The sequence below is a fragment of the Geotrypetes seraphini genome, chromosome 2 (assembly GCF_902459505.1).
Source record: "Geotrypetes seraphini chromosome 2, aGeoSer1.1, whole genome shotgun sequence".
NCBI lineage: Eukaryota > Metazoa > Chordata > Amphibia > Gymnophiona > Dermophiidae > Geotrypetes > Geotrypetes seraphini.
In genome coordinates, this window is record NC_047085.1 from 376323932 (window position 1) to 376343755 (window position 19824).

The 19824-nt window shown below is 44.0% G+C and overlaps 1 protein-coding gene across 2 annotated transcripts in view; it reads right to left on the minus strand.

The window, feature by feature from the left end:
- Positions 1 to 19824, minus strand: part of MOCOS (molybdenum cofactor sulfurase) — a 406383-nt gene that overhangs the window by 48137 nt on the left and 338422 nt on the right. For both annotated transcript variants that reach the window (XM_033930634.1, XM_033930633.1), the window contains one exon: positions 1240 to 1402. In XM_033930634.1, the coding sequence (XP_033786525.1) occupies positions 1240 to 1402 (163 nt within the window). The remainder of the gene's footprint in view (positions 1 to 1239; positions 1403 to 19824) is intronic.

Sequence of the window (19824 nt, forward strand, 5' to 3'; positions counted from 1 at the left end):
AGGCAAGGGAAAGGGGATGATTTCTGGGGAAGTGAAAGAGGAGGTAGGGCAAAAAGTGTTGGGGGAAGGGAAAGAAGAGTAAGAGGAAAAGAAGAAAAAATTGTCCTCCCCATAGATATGGAAAAATAAATTGTATAGAAAAATGAACACTTGATACTTAAATTTTGAAGATCTATATGGGGTCAAATTACTATGATCCTGGAAGTTCCGTTATCATTGTCGTATGATGTTGTGTTGTTTGGAACTTTATTAATGCCCAAAAGTCCAATTAATGCAAATCAGAATAGATTACTTCTCATAATGATAGGAGTTGCTATGCAGCTGATCATGAAAAACTGGAAAAATTGGTACAGGTTAAATTACAATTTTTGGTGGGAAACCCTATGTCAAAGTTATAAATTTGAACGTATGAATTCAATACAATTGGGACACTATAATAAATTCAAGGTGGCTTGGGATCCATTAATAAAATTTTGTAAGAATTGATCATACGTATTTCCCCTTGATTTCTGTTATGCACATCCAGGAAGGGTGGGTGGGAGGGTATGGGAGGGGGTGATATATATTTATTATATCATTTGATTGTATTGAGTGCTGATTATTGTATTATTTGTTTGCTTATCTGTTGCACTTACTGTTGGCTTTTGAAAATGAATAAAGATTTAAAAAAAACAAACAAACCCAAAACACAACTTGGAAGTCAATAATTCGGAATTTTACTTTTTTTTTTTAGTTTAATTATCCTCTTCAAACTGCAACCATTTGAATACCAGGTGGTACAAAGCCATCACTGATAACTTAATTATGGCCCCCTTTTTATAAAGTTGTGGTAGAGGTTTTTACCGCAGGGTGGCACGGTAAATGCTCCGATGCTCATTCTATGAGTGTTAGAGCATTTACCTCACCGGCTAGTGGTAGAAACCTCTACCATGGCTTTGCAAAAGCTAGCGTATGTTAGTAAATACATTTTTAAAGCAAAAAGCAATACATTTGTAACAGATTTCTCCAACTTGTAAACTGAAGTAGATTAGCACTTGTATATAAGCTGTGCAAATTGTTTCAGTGCTATGACCAAAACTGTCCAGTAACTTTCAGTTATGAGCAAATCCATTTCCACAGTTTCAAGTTTTTATTAAAATTTGATTGAGTCGCTTATCCAATGTCTAAGCGAAATACAAATTAAAATACAATAGGGAAAACAAAAACATGGAATTTAAACAAAAGTTTCTGCTTACGAACCTTCTGCTGTGATGACCATGTTGTTTTGCTTCAGATCTAGGAAGGGACGTATCAGACACAGCCTGGGTTCCTGCTTCTGACTTAGGCAAACACCGTTCTGGTTCACAATCATCCAGTTGCGATCATAGAGCAATCCTTGCTTTCCTAAAGGCCATTCTGAGACCTGAAAAATTTCATGAGAAAAAAAAAAAAAGGGGAAAAAGACATCAGAAATTTAAGGAAAATCTCCAGCGAAGGCAAATTCAGCAAACAATTAGGAGTGTGGACACTTAAAAAAAACCCACATTTTTAAACATTTTATTTCAGGATGTCTTTCTTTTTGTTTATTTGGAGGCATATCACAAGCGGAGAGTGGGTTTTCCTGTGCTAACCATTTAGCACATCTACGTTACCACCTGCTATGTCCAGTTAGGATTTAAGCAGGATAGAAGTTTTTTTAAATACATAAATGAATGTGAGAGCTCTTACTGCCTTAATGGCTGCAGGTCATTGTTAACGTTAGCACATAACCATACATTAAAAAAAAGGAAAATAGCCTTTTTTATTCATGGAAAAAAATGGCCTTAGTGCACACTAAGGCCATTTCTTATTGTATCTTAGCAACAGGACTCCTTAATTTTGTTTTGTCTTGGTTTTAGCACGTGTTATTCCAAATAGGAAGTGTTAAATATGTAACAAAGCAAAAGAAAGCATGTGCCTTTATTTTGTTTTGAAACAATTGAAACTAATCTGTTCCGCTGTGTTTTTCATTTAGGTTCAAAATAGAGAATGACACGGGGAAAAAATCTGTCCCCGTCACCGCCCCGACCCCGGCCCACAGTCCCCTTCACTGCCCTGACACCGCCATTCCTTCACCGCCCCATCACTGTCACCGTCATCCCCTTCACTGCCCCATCACCGTCACTGCCGTCACATTCACCGCCCCACCACCGTCCCCGCAGCATCCATATAGGCCTTAGTACTGCAATATTTAGCTTATTCCTTTCTTATAAATCAAAGTTCTGGCTGCTGAACTAGAGAAAGAGATGTTCAGCTGGCAGGGCTTTGTTTATAAATTTTTATCAACACAACTAATATACTACTTTATCCTCTCGGTCAACTGTCGGCTTTCCCCTTATTCCTAGTTTAAAAACTTCTCAATTTCTCGCTTGAGGAGGAGTCCATCCATCCTGTATAGCTTGTTCTTACCCCAGAACGTTGTCCAGTTGCACATGAAGTGGAATCCTTCTTCCTCACACCAGCACCTCATCCAAGCGTTGACTGCTTGCAGCTCCATCTGCCTCTTCTCAGCCCTGGGTACCGGCAGGATCTCTGAGAATGCTACCCTTGGTGCTCTGGTCTTCAGCTTCCTTCCAAGCATCCAGAACTGGTCCTTCAGTCCTTCCCTGCTGTAGTTTCTGTTGCTCACGTTGTTTGTCCCCACATGGATCACCACCGCCGTATCCTCTTCCACGCTGTCGATGATCCTGTTGATGTGGCTCACTATATCTTCTATCTTGGCTCCCGGTAGGCAGGTTACCAGCCGATCCTGTCTTCCTCCTGCTATATGGCTGTCAACCTGTCTGATGATGGAGTCCCTCATGATGATTGCTGTCCTCTCTATCTTCTCATGTCTCTCAAGCCGCAGGTCCATGTCCTCGGTGTATGTCCATCTCTCCAGTCGTAAGTCAGTGTCTTACTGTGGGTTCTTCTCGCTGTTTCGTCACCAATTTCTTCCTTGTGGTTGTCCTCAAGGTGGTCCTCCTTCACTGTAGATGTATCTTTTCACTGGTGTTGGTGTTTCTCCACAGCCTCCCTGTATGCCTCCTCGATGAACTTCTTTAGCTCCCGGACTTTTTCCTCAATGGTTTCCTCTGTCTTGAAATCTTTTGCCTCTCTGTCCTCTTCCTCTATTGCTTGAAGTGCTTCTAGTTGCTGTATTCTACGTTCCAGGAGTCTAACTTGTTTCTTCAGGCCCTCCAGTTCCCTGCATACATAAGACCATCTCCCAGAGGGGAGGTAGCCATATATTTGGCAAACGGTGCAGAAAACTGGGTAACTCAATATCCTGCTTCTGTCTGCTGTCTCCATTGCTGTCTGCTTTCCAGTCTACTGTCTGAAGTGGCTTCTCCCTGTTTCCTTTTGTAGTGTCCTTGGTGTTACTGTGAGGTTCCTCACCTAATTTGAGACCTGCTATCTTTGCTTGCTTCTTGCTTGTGTGTCCGCTGTAGTTGCTCTTTGCTACTACTGTATTGTAAATCTACTGCTTGTCTGTCCTGTTGCCCTCGTGGTACTTGCCTGTGTGGGTGTCCTTCCTTAACTCTTCTTTTTTGCAGTGATGTGTCCCTTCTTAAGGCCCTTCACAAAGGCACTCTCGCTAAGGCGAGTGCCTTTAACACTCGCCTTTGACGTGCGCCAAATAGCTGAACGCCATTAGCTCCTCCCCTATTAAGGAGTTCCAGATCGGTGCTTCGCTGACATCAGGGGTGGGCGGAGCTATCTCTCGCTGCTGCCCCTCACTCTCTCCTGCCTCCCGACTCTCTTCTTAATTTTCCATTCCTTTCCTGATAATTCCTAACATTCTATTTGCTTTCTTAGTTGCCACTGCACACTGAGATAAGGGTTTCAACACTCGTATCATCAATGATGACACCTAGATTCTTTTCCTGGGCAGTGACTCCTGATGTGGAACCTTGCATCATGTAGCTATAAGTTTGGGTTCCTCTTTCTCACATGCATCACTTTGCACTTGTTCACATTAAATGTCATCTGTCATTTGGATGCCCAGTCATTCAGACTTGCAAGACTTGCATTCTCCACACGCATAACATGAGCTACAGTGATTGCCTGTAGATGGTTCTCTGCCCAAAGGAACAACAACTGGCCTTCCAGTCTTAATAGAACACTTCTGGTGCCTCCCTGCCAATTGACATAAGTCACTGCTATGGCTTTGTCTGAGAAAACCCTGACTGCTTTGCCTTCCAGGGATTTCCCCAACATCTGTAATGCCAGCTGTATGACCCTCAGCTCCAGTCTGTTTATCAACCAGTTCCTCTGAGAGGGCATCCATTGGCCTTGAACTAGATTGACATTGCAATGATCTTCCCAGCTCTAAAAGCAAGCATCTGTCAGTATCACCCACAAAGCTATCCAGAGGGGCATGACCCTCAACAGAGACTCTGGCTGGAGCCACCAATGCAGGTTGCACTGTGCTTCCTTTGCCAGGCCAACGGCATCCGAAGAGGATCTGTCTATGGGGACTAGCGAGACAATAGGATGTCCTGGAGTGGGCGTACCTAGCATAAGTAACACCCGGGGCCCATCATTTTTTGACATCCCCCCATCTATATGAAAAATATGATTTTTGGTTACAATCCACATATCGCACAACAAGAGTGTACCTAGGAAAAGACAGCATCTTAAACACTGCAGTGAGCACTAGAACACCAACACATACATTGTAAAACTAAACAAGCCAGATCCTGCATAGTCAATTGATCCTGTACAGTCGATGCTATCAGAAAGCCATGTCCCTTTCATACACACAGACAGATACACCCTCGTCCAATATGGAATAATCACAAACTAAAAATAGAAATATGTAGACAAAAGTTAAACTGAACCGCCAAGAAACCAGACTCTGCAGTCTCTGGTTGCACTTTATTCTTCTGACTGTGCATCCAATATTTATTCCCTTCTTTCAGCCTCCTGTATGCTTCCTCTCCTCCAGACCTCATTCCCTCCCCAAACTTTTTCTTTATTTCACCCTGCCCCCTTCTTTCTTTCTCTTTCCATGCCCCCTTTTTCTGTATGTATGTCTTTCTCTCTCTCTTCGTGCCCCATTTCTTTCTTTGTTTCACCCTGTCCCCTTCTTTTTTCTCTTTCCATGCCCCCTTTCTTTCTCTATGTTTGTCTTTCTCTCTCTCTCCGTGCCCCATTTCTTTCTTTCACCCTGCCCCCTTCTTTCTTTCGCTCTCCATGCCCCCTTTCTTTCTGAATGTCTGTCTTTCTCTCTCTCTCTCTGGCCCATTTCTTTCTTTCTTTCACCCTGACCCCTTCTTTCTTTCTCTCTCCATGCCCCCTTTCTTTCTCTATGTCTGTCTTTCTCTCTCTCTCTCTCTCCCTGCCCCATTTCTTTCTTTCTGTCACCCTGCCCCCTTCTTTCTTTCTCTCTTCATGCCCCCTTTCTTTCTCTATATCTGTCTTTCTCTCTCTGTCTCCGTGCCCCATTTCTTTCTTTCACCCTGCCCCCTTCTTTCTTTCTCTCTCCATGCCCCCTTTCTTTCTCTATGTCTATCTTTCTCTCTCTCTTCGTGCCCCATTTCTTTCTTTGTTTCACCCTACCTCCTTTCTTTCTTTCTGGCTCCCTGTTCTCCCCCTTTCTTTCTTTTTCCCGGCCCCCAACCCATGCCACCGCCATTGGGAAACATGCTGCTGCCACCGCTGCCAGGGAAAGGCTGCCACTGCCGCCATTGGGAACAGGCCGGCGCCGAATTCTCCCTCCCTGCTTTTCTTCCCCACGAGGCCGACCAACTCTCGCCGCCCAATGTCAATTCTAACGTCGGAGAGGACATTCTGGGCCAGCCAGGCAGCGATTGGCTGGCCCAGAATGTCCTCTCCGACATCAGAATTGACGTCGGGTGGCGAGAGTTGGTCGGCCCCGCGGGAAAGAAAAGCAGGGAGAACTCGGCGCCAGCTTGTTCCTGATGGCGGCAGTGGTAGCTTTTCCCCGGCGGCAGCCTATTCCCCGGTGGGTGGCCAGCTCTGCACCCCCTTGGGGCGTGCACCCGGGGCGGTCTGGCCCCACCCCCCCTTGGTACGCCACTGCATAAAAGCCTTTGCCCAAGGACCCATCTTTGACCCCTGCACCTGGAGATAGTGTCACTCCATAAGCACTGCATCATCAAGAGGTCTGAAATTTGTCTCCAGATCTTTTGTTTGTGTGGCTCGGGAAGAAAAACATGGACTTCTGCTGTATTGAAACAAATTCCCCAATACTCCAGGAACTGGGATTGTATTAAGCGACTTTTCTGAAAGTTGATAATTCAACCCAGGTTCTGCAAAAGTTGGACAACTTTTGCCACTGATTTTTCTCCCTTTGACTTAGGGCTCTGATCAACCAATCGTCCAATGGATCCCCTGTATTCCTGCCTTGCGGTGATGTGCCACTACCACAACCATCACCTTGGTGAACATGCATGGTGCTTTTGCCAGACAGAAGGGTAGCACAAAGAACTGGAAATGTCTCCCCAGTACTTGGAGCCTTAAATACTTCCTGTGCTCAGGGAATACAAAGATAGACCTCTGACAAATCTAGAGAGGCTAAGAATTCCCACGGTGCTACTGCTGCAATGACCATCAGTGCTGCAATGATGGATTTCAGATCCAGGATCGGTCTCCATTTGTCTGAGTCTTTCTTGGGTACTATGAAGTATATAGAGTATCTGCCCAAGCCTGATACTTCAGGAGATACAGGATCTATGCTTGAATGTCTAACAGCCTTGTCACCATCGCTCGGACTTTGACCGCTTTCTCTGGACACCTAACTGTAGAGTCCGCAAACAGATCCGGGAGTGGGTGACTGAATTCGAGCTTGTATCAATCTAAGCTTTTAAATTTAGGAGTATAAAAAGTGGGTGCTAACAGGGGAGAATTTAGGGTGGGGAAAAGAAGTTAGGGACTTGGCACTAATTTTCAGTACTAGGCTCAAAAATTAGGCTCATAAAGCTAGGCTAATGAATGGCAGGCATACATTTATGAGCACAACTTTTAAGCTCTTAAATTAAGATGAATTTTCAACTGATAAGTTATGCTCCTACATTTGGCTGAAAATAGGTACAAATTTAGAAGACCAAGGGCACCTTTTACAAAGCTGTGGTAGTGATGCTGCCATGGTAAATGACACGAAACACATTCAGTTCCTATGGCAATGGGCCATTTACCACAGCAGCATCACTACTTCAGCTTTATATAAGACCCTGTAATTTATGAGCATAAACTTTGAAACTCAGCATTTTCTGAATATTGGGCCTATAGGTCCCAACTAAGCTGAAAGTTTACCTCATCATAATTTACAATGGAGTACTTTTTTTTTTAGATTAACAATTATGGAACAAATAAAAAAATGACTTTTTATAAATATCCAAATATACTCTTGTATATTTTGTATATTGATCAGCTGTGAATATTTTAGAGCCGATATTCAACAGGAGCTATGCAGGTAGGAGATAAGTCTTGTTCACCGGGCCCATAGTTCAATTTTCAGCTGCATTATGTAATTTATCTAGATAATCTTTATTACGCAATTCTTTTGGTAATGTCCAAATCTCCTATAATTTGTATTCCGCCTTGAACAATATATAATGTATAATGTATAATGTATTCAAAATTAATTTTCCTATGAACTGTTTTCCTACCTTCTTCTACTCTATGTTTATAACCTAACTAATTTATTTTTCTCAAGTACTTTAGCAAGAATGTGAGCCTTTGGGACAGTCAGGGAACTCTAAGTACTCTCTCTTCATCTTAATTAATCTTACTTATTGCATTTCTTCTGTTTCAACTGTAAACCGCTTAGAACTTCACGGTACAGCGGTATATAAGAAATAAAATTATTATTATTATTATTATTAATTGGAGAATTCCAGTGAATATCTGGACATTATGCCTCAGCATTATTTGGGTAGTGCTGGAATGAAGCTTGGGTACAGTTTATACTTACTTGGCTAGTGGCAATAGGCAGTCTGCTAAGTGGCTAAATGACTCATTTTCAAAGCACTTAGGCACACAAAGTACCATAAGTTTCTATAGTACTTTGTGTACCTAAGTGCTTTGAAAATGAGCCCATAACTATCCAAAGTCAGGACAGCAAAATGTCCATCCCAACTTTATTTGGTTAGTTATCTGGGTAGAGGACTGAATATCACTAGTACCTGGGTAAGTGCCAGTGGTCAAGTTATAGCTGGATATTCAGGGCAAGCTGGTATCCAGATACCAGTTTGAATATACAGGTATAAATATTGATTGCTGTGGTGGAATATTGGGGGGGGGGGGAGTGCTTTAACCACTTCCTAATCTCTGGCATTTTTCTAAATAAACTAGGGAGCCTATTTTTCTGCATTTCCTATGTAGCCAAATGATTGTAAAGAGAGGCATTTCAGGCAGAGCTGCACAACCTTGACTCCTAAGGTCGACAAACAGGCATAATTTTTAGAATATCTAACATAAATCATTATGAAGCCAGTTTGTGCTCCTTTGCTCTGATGACCAGGTTTATTTGTTCAGATTGGCTAGGCTACCTAAAAAACTAGGAAAGCAAATTTCTGCTTTAGAGCATTGTTTGGGGTCATTGGCACAAAAGCAGTGCTTAAAGGCCTCTTCTGTGTGTATTTTATGAACCCGCTGCTCTGCCTCTGGGGAAATGCTTTCCATCTTTCACAGTGCTGCATCTATCTTTCGAGCAGGCAACAAGAGACATTTCAAACAGGACTATAAAATTAAATATTGATCTTAAAAAAGTAGGTTATACCCAGAAGTTAAAGCAAATATCAATCTAGTGAACGACAAGTACTATAGACCCTTGCATGGAAACAGAGTTCTTAAATTATTGCCATAGTATATTCTTTTTAGTATTATACCACAGGACATGAAAGATAAATTACATGCATGTATATACAGTATCTATCTATCTATCTATTATTGCTAGACCTCCAGGATATCCTTGGATTTATTATTTTTGATTAACCATTATTGACAATTAGTATTAAGAGGTGTACAATATAATATATTCTGCGATTACAGTATAATAAGCAGTACAATATAGAATTAAAAAATTAAAAAATGAATAATAGACCAGTTTATAAATCCACATTTTTATGAACTGTTCATGGATCCATACTATTGTTGGAAATGGAAGATTAGGTTCTTACCTGAATAATCTTTTTGTTAATAGACTTAGGAGTCTGTACTGTAGGTGAATATCCGCTGGTCGTAAAGTGTTGCAGAAGGATGTCAATCCCATTTTTCAGCTCCTCCTCCTTCACCAGTGGAGTATACAGCCCTCTTCAGTTTGTACCAAAGCAATCAATATTCACTATAGCAAAAGGAGGGTTATGGGGAAAGTACCCAAAACAATACTACATTTCTGTTCTGCTCTGTAACTCATGAAAAAGAACAATAGTTAGCTTAAACTGATAACATAGGTGCACCAAAATACCAACCTACTGTGTATAACAAACACAAACAAATATGGAGCTCAGACGCTCAACAAACTTATGGCTTTATTAGTTATATATGATTACATGTATTATCCGAGACAGAAGAAGATTATGCAGGTAAGAACCCAATCTTCCATTCTGTTACATAAACATAGGAGTCTGTACTCTAGGTGATGTACCAAAGCAGTGACAAATGCCTAGGGTGGGACAGATGAGCCTGCCTGTGAAATCGAGGACCCAAAAGTGGCATCCTCCTGAGCTGCCACATCTATTCTATAGAATTTTGAAAAGGTATGGAGAGTACACCAAGTATCTTCTCTACAGATGTCTTTGGGCAGCACTGCCCTGGTCTCTGCCCAGAAAGCCACCACACTTCTAATCAAATGAGCTTTGAGAGGAATAGGTAGCTGTTTGTCACAAGCAATGTACGACAATTACATTGTCATACAAATCACTCTGGCAATAGATACCTTGGAAGCTGGTCTGCCTCGTCTTGACTGATTGGTTAGGACAAACAGATGGTCAGAAAGATGAAAGTCTTTTGGCTGTTCTAAATAGTGGATTAAAACTCTAGTGGCTAAAGCAAACCCCCCAATATGTATGTCCAATCTCTGCAATGTCTTATCTTGCTTGGCTGAACCCAGAGCATGAAAGGTGGGTAGATGGATCTATTGGTTGATGTGAAATGCTGAAAAAAACTTTGGTAAAATGGAAGGTACCATGCAGAGGACAATTCCTGTCTCCATGATCCTGAGGTATTGTTCTCTGCATGAGTGCCTGTAATTCCGAAACACTTCTTGCTGAGACTGTTGTAACCAGAAACACTGCCTTTACCATGAAATTCAGCAGAAACACCTCTTGAAGGGGCTCATACGAGGACTTACAAAGTCCTTGCAGTATGATGTTATGATTCCACATCAGAAAGGGCTAGAATAACGGAGGCCGCAATATGAGTGCCCCCTTCAAAAATCTTGTCACATCTGGATGAGATGCCTGCGAGACCTTTCCCACTCAAGCTCAGAAGCATGAGAGACCTGCCACCTGTACTTTGAGAGATGCTACCACCAGGCCTTTTTCTAGTCCAGCCTGGAGAAATTAAAAAATCACTGGGCTCAGAACCTTGAAGGGCTTCACCTTATCCTTGACGCACCAGAGCTGAAAAGCCTTCCAGACCTTAGTGTAGGCAGCAACAGTCAAAGACTTTTTAACTTAGAGAACTGTAGAAATGACTACTTCTGAATATCCTTTGCATACTAAGACTGAGTGCTCAACAACCATGCTGTAAGACCAAAGTGGTCTAGGTTTTCCATGTGGATTGGATCCTGACTGAGTAACGCTATATGAACGGATAGCTTGATGCATCTGTACTGTTGGAGCCTTACTAGATCCACAAACCATGGCCAGAGAGGCCAATCTTGGGCTACTAGGATCACAAGTCCCATGTGAGCCATGATTCTGTGAATGACCCAGCCCACCATGGGCCATGGTGAAAACACCTAAAGCAGCTTCTCTTCTGGCCAAGACTGAACCAATGCATCCAACCCTGTGCTTCCTGGTTAGTTTCTTCAGCTGTAGAAGCGATTTGCTTCCTTGTTTTTCGCTGAAGCCATCAAGTCCACTGCCGGACTTCCCCGGTATTGCACAATGAGGTTGAATGCTCTTTGGGACAGGGGCCATTCTCCTGGGTCTAGAATGTGCCAACTGAGAAAGTTGGTCTGCACATTCTCTACTCCCGCCACATGGGCTGTGGAGAGTGCCTGAAGATGAGCCTCCACCCACTTGAACAACTAAACCTCCAGACATAACAGAGCATTCTTGGTGTCCCCTTGTTTGTTCATATATTCTACTGTGAGGCATTGTCCGAAAACAATTGTCCACCTTTAATGGAAGCTGAATGGCCTGCAGTTCCAGATGATTTATGGACCATTTTCTTTGATGGAGAGACTACTGGCCCTGCAGCAGATACCTACTGCAATAGGAACCCCAGCCTGCCTGGCTGGCATCGATTTTGAGAAACCCCCCATGAGGAGATTCAGAGAGGAACACCCTTTGACAAGTGCAAGCTGTTCCTCGCTTCCAGTGTCCAGGGAAGTCACATTTGGAGAGAATGACGCTGTTGGGACCATCGGGAGAGAAAAGAATCCTGTAGAGGACACATGTGTGCCATTGCCAGGGAACCACTTCCAGGGTAGCTGCCATCGAGCCCAGAACCTGAAAGTAATGACAGTTAGTGGGATCTTGCATCAATAGGAGATCTGCAATCTGCTTCATTAGATTCTCTTTGAGTGGCTCAGAAAGAAAAATGCGGCCCTTTGCTGTGTTGAAGCAGATTCCCAAATACTCCAAGCACTGGATCAGCTCTAGATGACTCTTCTCGACGTTCACTATCTAGCCTAGGGGTAGGCAAAGTTTGTGACTCGTGGATCACAGTGGGTTCTTAAATTTGACAGAGGGGCTGAACCAAAAGCAGATAGATGGAGTGTTTGTGTGAACTAATATAAATTAAATGTAACTATCATAACATCTACATGAAAAAAAAAAGCCCTACCCCTAAAATAAGACAGTGTCTTATATTAATTTTGGGCCCCAAAAATGCACTAGGTCTTATTTTATGCGTACGGCTTATTTTTTTCATGTACATGACCATCTCTCTCTTCCTCTCCTTCACCCCAATTCTTCCTATCCTCCACATGTACAGCATCTTTCCTCCCATCTCACCCGTCCCCTTGTGCCTTCCCTCTGAAGCATCTTTCTATCCGTCCCTCCCATTCCCCTATGCAGCAGAACCCTTGCCCAGCTTCTCTCCTTCCATCCCTCCCTTCCATCTCTTGTGCAGCAGAACCCTTGCCCAGCTTCTATCCTTCCCTGTCTCTATCCCTTCCCTTGATTAGCAGAATCCTTGAGCACCCCAGACCCACCACACAGCTGAACCCCCGCTTACCCTCCCATCATTCCATCCTACCTGAACCCCGCTGACCGCGAGCCCTAGATACCTCCCTTCAGCGCTGCATTGGGCTGGCAGCACTCTATACAGGCTGCTTCATAGAAACATAAACATAGAAGATGACGGCAGATAAGGGCCATAGCCCATCAGGTCTGCCCACTCTACTGACCCACCCCCCAAGTCTACTATCCTAGGGATCCCACTCCTGGTGACAGGTTCCCTTGGCTTAACCCTCTAAGGGATCCCACTGGGCATCCCATTTGCTCTTAAATTCTTGCACACTGTTTGCCTTGATCACCTGCACCGGGAGCTCGTTCCAAGGATCAACCACTCTCTCGTTGAAGAAATATTTCCTGGTGTCGCCATGAAATTTCCCGCCCCTGAGTTTGAGCGGATGCCCTTTTGTGGCTGAGGGTTCTTTGAGAAAGAGAATCTCTTCTTCCAACTCGATACGGCCGGTAATATACTTAAACGTCTCGATCATGTCTCCTCTCTCCCTACGTTCCTCGAGTGAGTACAGCCACAAATTTTTCAGCCTTTCCTCGTACGATAGATCCTTGAGCCCCAAGACCATCCTGGTGGCCATCCGTTGCACTGACTCTACTCATCACATATTTTCGGTAGTGTGGCCTCCAGAATTGCACACAGTATTCCAAATGAGGTCTCACCATGGTTCTGTATAATGGCATTATGACTTCAGACTTCCAGCTGACGAAACGTCTGCGGATGCAACCTAACAACTGTCTTGCCTTAGATGAAGCCTTCTCCACATGATCAGCAGTTTTCATGTCTGCGCTGATGATCACTCCCAAGTCTCGTTCTGTTGAAGTTCTAGCTAAGGTCTCACCATTCAAGGTGTAAGTTCTGCACGGATTTCTGCTGCCGAGGTGCATGATCTTGCATTTCTTAGCGTTGAAGCCCAGCTGCCAGGTCGAGGACCAAAGCTCCAACAAATGTAGGTCCTGTGTCATACTATCAGGTGAATTGCCGTCTCTCACTATATTGCATAGTTTGGTGTCATCAGCGAATAACGTTATCTTACCTTGAAGCCCCTGAGTTAGGTTCCCTATGAATATGTTGAAAAGGAGCGGGCCAAAGACTGAGCCCTGCGGTACTCCACTGGTCACCTCCGATGTTTTAGAGAGGATACCGTTAACTACCACCTGCCACTCAGCCAGTCATTGACCCATGTAGTTAGTGTTTCTCCCAGCCCCATTGATTTCATCTTGCTCAACAGCCTGCGATGCGGGACACTATCGAAAGCTTTGCTGAAGTCTAGGTATAAGACGTCCATGGATTCTCCCAAGTCTAGCTGTTTTGTTACCCAGTCAAAAAAGCTGATGAGATTGTATTGGCAGGACCTACCCTTGGTGAATCTGTGTTGACTGGGATCCCGTAGATTCTCCTCATCCAAGATTGCGTCTAATTTACGTTTGATTAGTGTTTCCATGAGTTTGCATACTACTGATGTGAGACTCATCGGTCTGTAGTTTGCAGCCTCTGCCCTGCAACCCTTTTTGTGTAGTGGAACGATGTTAGCTGTTTTCCAGTCTATGGGGACTCTCTCCGAACTTAGGGAGAGATTGAAGAGTCCTGATAGCGGTTCTGCCAGGACATCACGCAGCTCACTGAGTACCCTGGGGTATAGATTGTCCGGTCCCATGGCTTTGTTCACCTTGAGTCTTGCCAGTTCGTAGTAGACGTCGCCAGGTGTGAACTCGAAATTCTGAAACGGGTCTTCCACGCTGGGCCTTGCCTGCAACTGCGGACCGTGCCCCGGTGCCTTGCAGGTGAAGACCGAGCAGAAGTATTCATTCAGTAGTTCTGCTTTATTGGAATCTGATTCTGCGCAGTTCCCATCTAGTTTTCTAAGGCGTACTATCCTGTCTGTGTTCTTTTTCCTATCACTTATTTACCTGAAGAAAGATTTGTCCCCTTTGTTTCCTGTTCTTTGCCAGAGTCTCTTCCACTCGAAGTTTGGCCTCTCTGACTGCTATTTTGACCGCTGCAGACCTCGCCCTATGTTCTAGTTTAGCTTCCCTAGTCTCCATTCGTTTGTAGGAAATAAATGCTTTTTTCTTCTCTCTTGACGAGGTGCGAGATTTCTGCCGAGTACCATTGGGGTTTGTTGTTTCTCCGCTGTTTGTGTACTGATTTAATGTAAAGGCTTGTCGCTTCATGTATGGTAGATTTCAGGGATGACCACATAGCTTCCACATTATCGGTCGTAGCTTGGTTCTGCAGTGTCCGGTGGACGAAATCTCCCATGCGTTCGAAGTCAGTGCCTTGGAAGTTGAGTACTTTTGTTTTCGTGTTTGATCTAGGGAAACCTTTCCTGAGGTAGAACCCACACCATGTTGTGGTCGCTGGAGGCTAGCGTATGTTCTACCGAGACCTTCGAGACGCTATCCCCGTTGATGAGTACCAGGTCCAGGATCGCCTGGGCCCTAGTGGGTTCCAATACCATTTGTTTGAGTCGTGCTCCCTTTATGGATGTTAACAGTCTCCTGCTGCCGCTGGTTGTTGCTGAGTATGAGTTCCAATCTGCGACAGGCATGTTGAAGTCCTCTAGCAGAACAGCGTCTCCCCGTAGAGTGATATTCTCTATGTCTTCAATTAATTCGGAGTCTTTGTCTTCCAGTTGTCTTGGAGGTCTATATACTACACCAAGATACAGGCATTTTTCCCTGCCTCTGGCCAGGTTCACCCAGAGGGATTCCCCGGTGTACTTGACATCTGTTATTCTGGTAGTTTTGATGTCTTCTTTAATGTATAGTGCCACCCCTCCCTCTGACTTTCCCTCTCTGTCCTGACGAAATAAGTTGTATCCCGGTATAGCCATATCCCACTCATGAGAGTCTGTGAACCAAGTTTCGGATATTGCCACCACGTCAAGGTCGGCATTCATTATTTCGGTCTCTAATTCTAGAATTTTATTGCCTAAACTGTGTGCATTAACATACATAGCCCTCCATACCCCGTGATTGCTAAGTCCCTGCGGGGAGTTTCCCACCTTGGGTAGTTTGACTCCTAGAGAATTGTTTGCTGCATCACTGATGATGTCATTAGTAACACAGCACACGGAAGGCCCTGGCGGTGGAAGGCCGTGAAGCTGCTGGCCTGATGCTGCTCTGGAGGGTCAAATTCAGAGGGCCATATTAAAAAACTAAATGGGCCAGATATGGCCCATGGGACGTAGTTTGCCCATGTCTGCCCTAGTTCCTGCCCTGTGAGGTCTTCTACTGCCTCATACAATGATCCTGTATGTCAAGTTGATATATTGAAGTCAGATCCGATTTCTGAATATTTCTTTCACAAACAGCCACAAGAGGCAGATTGTTTACCACAAGATAAATATAGTACAGTATGCATTTTATCAATGAGAATTTTTCTTGCAAGCAGCCACCAGAGGGAGCTCCTCTACCACAAGATAAATACATGGATTTTATTACTGAAAATTCTTCCTGTAAGCTACCACTTGAGGGAACTCCTCTAGTACCTGATAGAAACACATATTTTATGAAAACATTCTGACAGATGTTACAGCCCTTCCAACCCGGAAAAGAGAAATCAATCGAAGCTCATTTATCCGTGATTTGGCAGCTTTCAAGTTTATAGTGATTCTGATAAAAGATCCTTATATAAATGGACGTTTCATAAACAATGCCAAGATTATTTAAGAACAATCATGAATGTAGATTTAGCTTCTATGGAACTGTAATTGAAGAAACATTATGGTTTGCATCCTGATACCACAGAAACTAGGCGAGCTGCCTATAGTAGGTGCTGTGCACCAAAGGAAAGACCCCATGAATTTGCCTTCCATTTGAAACAGGTTTATTTTCAGGGGATGTCTCCTTCCTCCGTCGACTTTGAGTTTGGTGATTACAGAAATCTTTTCCTCATGGGTCTGCCTGATTATTTGAAGATTCCTATGGCAGATAAACATCAGAACTTTTTCTCATCTCTTCTCAGGCAAGCAGAGGATATCTTTGATGTGTGTGCACATGTCTCTGATGGTGCAGCTAGCAAATCTGCTTCGAAGAGTAAGCCCAAGGGCCCCAAGCAAAGTGTTAATGCTATTCAGTCCTCCTTGTCTTTGGAAACTAACAGTTCTATCTCTTCATCACATGCTCCTTCCAGAAAATTACAACGTTCACATTCTGCTGGCCCCCCTCCTCCACCACAGGTAGACAGTTAGTGACACCCTAAGAAGAAGAAGTTTAATAAACAGAAATCTGCTATGGAAAAGATTTGAACTGTGGAGGCCATGTTGGCCCAGCTTAAGGTTCCCAGACTGCTACTGCTTCCACTCTACTCAGTCCGGGGGAGGGAGTGGGTGGGTGGGCGGAAGTACTAGAAGCCGAAGGATAAAACTACAAGGAAAAAAATCTGCTCCTGAGAAGTCTTCAGCAGCTGGAGAGACAAGATGGCGGCGGCATGATGCTGTGAGAGCCGGAGCTCTGTCTTTCCTTGCATTTTCCACTATACTTTTCTAAATCGGACTTACCGGTATGCCCCATAGCAAACGCAAGGGCATTCTTCGGGCAGACCACTCCAAGCCTGGGCAATTGCAATAGGACCGGTTTCTCACAAGCTCACAGATCGCTATTGAAGGGGGAAGTTTACCCATTGTAGCACCGACAGAAGGAGACGCTGGAGCCTTAGGATTCGAGACATAACTATCCCCCCGAGCAGCCAGGCTACCACTGAATCTGGCGCAGGACTGTGAGGAACGCGCGATAGCTGAGACCTCAAGTAGCTCGACGCTATCATGCGGATGGGTTGACCACGCAGCTCGGGACGCCGAGTCAACATCTTACTTAGGAGCAGAGGGAACAGACTCCTCAGGAGTGACCTTAAACAACATATAGAAGGTGCTTCAGAGGCTTGAAACTGCAGTCACAAAATCCGCTGATGATACTTTCAAAGTAGTGAGTAAACTTGATGATTTGTCTAATTTAGTACAAGATAATCAGTTAAAAACAACGATGAAATTTGATCAAGTTAATAAAGAAATATCTTCATTACAAGCTCTTTCAGCTAATATGGTTAAAGATAGACTTGTTATGCAGATTAAAATTGAGCAATTGGAAAACTTCAATAGAAGATTGAACTTGTGGATACTAAATTTTCCTAAACTTGCTTTGTCTACACCTATTGAAGTTTTTAAAAGATACCTCATGGAAAACCTTAAAATTCCTCTGGAACTGATACCACCAATAAATAAGATTTATTATCTTCCTAGAAGACCAGAAAACACCAATGATAAGCAATTAGACAAACCTCAGGAACTGGACTTAAAAGATATTACCGGAATTCTAGAAACTTCTCAAGAAGAGATTCAATATCGTGGCACTCTTTTAGTTTCATTGTTTTTCGAACAAGACTTAAATATGATTATGAAAACATTGGCACTTGGACGAACATTTCTCAAAAACGTTCAAGCGCCGATAATAAAACCGGGTTTTAACATAGAAACATAGAAACATAGAAGATGACGGCAGAAAAGGGCTACAGCTCATCAAGTCTGCCCACTCTGCTTACCCACCCCCTGTCTATGCCCTAATGACCCAATTTCCTTATCTTGACCCTCGTAGGGATCCCACATGGGTATCCCATTTATTCTTAAAGTCTGGCACGCTGTCTGCCTCGATCACCTGCACTGGAAGCTTGTTCCAATGATCAACCACTCTCTCTGTGAAGAAATACTTTCTGGTGTCGCCATGAAATTTTCTGCCCCTGAGTTTGAGCGGGTGCCCTCTTGTGGCCGAGGGTCCCTTGAGAAAGAAAATATCATCTTCCACTTCGACACGTCCCGTGAGGTACTTAAATGTTTCGATCATGTCTCCCCTCTTCCTACGTTCCTCAAGAGTGTAGAGCTGCAATTTGTTCAGTCTCTCTTCGTACGAGAGACCCTTGAGCCCCGAGATCATCCTGGTGGCCATCTGTTGAACAATTCTGCGCACATCTTTACTGTAATGTGGCCTCCAGAATTGCACACAGTACTCCAGATGAGGTCTCACCATGGCCCTGTACAACGGCATTATGACTTCAGGCTTTCGGCTGACGAAACTTCTATTGATACAACCCAATATCTGCCTTGCCTTAGATGAAGCCTTCTCCACTTGATTGGCAGTTTTCATGTCTGCACTGATGATTACTCCTAAATCTCATTCTGCTGAAGTCCTAGTTAAAGTTTCTCCGTTCAAAAAGTACGTCATGCATGGATTTCCTCTTCCGAGGTGCATGACCTTACATTTCTTAGCATTGAAGCCTAGCTGCCAGGTTGAGGACCAACTTTCCAATGTAAGCAGGTCCTGCGCCATATAATTCTGTAAACTGCATTCACTTACATTATTACATAGTTTGGCGTCATCGGCGAATAGTGTTATTTTACCTTGAAGCCCTTGAGTCAGATCCCCTATGAATATGTTGAAAAGGAGTGGACCCAGGACCGAGCCCTGCGGCACTCCACTGGTCACCTCCGATGTTTTAGAGAGGGTACCATTAACCACCACCCTCTGAAGTCTGCCACTCAGCCAATCATTGACCCATGCAGTTAGTGTCTCTCCTAACCCCATCGATTCCATCTTGCTTAGCAGCCTGCGGTGTGGGACACTGTCAAAAGCTTTCCTGAAGTCCAGGTACACGACGTCCAAAGACTCTCCCAAGTCCAACTTTCTTGTTACCCAGTCAAAGAAGCTGATGAGATTGGATTGGCAGGACCTACCCTTGGTGAATCCATGCTGACTGGGATCCCGAAGATTCCCTTCATTCAAGATCGTGTCCAATTTGCTTTTAATTAGTGTTTCCATGAGTTTGCACACTATTGATGTGAGACTCACCGGTCTATAATTCGCAGCCTCTGCCCTGCAACCCTTTTTATGCAGAGGAACGACATTAGCTAATTTCCAGTCTAGGGGAACTTTCCCCTTACTTAGGGAGAGATTGAATAGCTCAGCCAACGGTTTCGCCAGGACATCGCTCAATTCTCTGAGCATTCTTGGGTGCAAATTGTCTGGTCCCATGGCTTTGTTCACCTTGAGTCTTGCCAGTTCACTGTAAACTTCACCTGGTGTGAACTCAAAATTCTGAAACGGGTCTTCTGTGCTTTGTGTTGCCTTCAACTGGGGACCGTGTCCCGGTGCCTCACAGGTGAAGACTGAGCAGAAGTATTCATTCAGTAGTTCGGCTTTATCGGAATCTGCTTCCACGTAACTTCCGTCCGGTCTTCTAAGGCGTACTATCCCGCCTGTGTTCCTTTTTCTGTCACTAATATACCTGAAGAAGGATTTGTCCCCCTTTTTAATGTTTTTTGCCAGAATTTCTTCCACTCGAAGTTTTGCCTCCCTAACTGCCATTTTGACCGCTGTAGACCTGGTCCTATATTCTACTTTTGCCTCTCTTTTCTCCGTGTGCTTGTAGGAGAAAAACGCTTTTTTC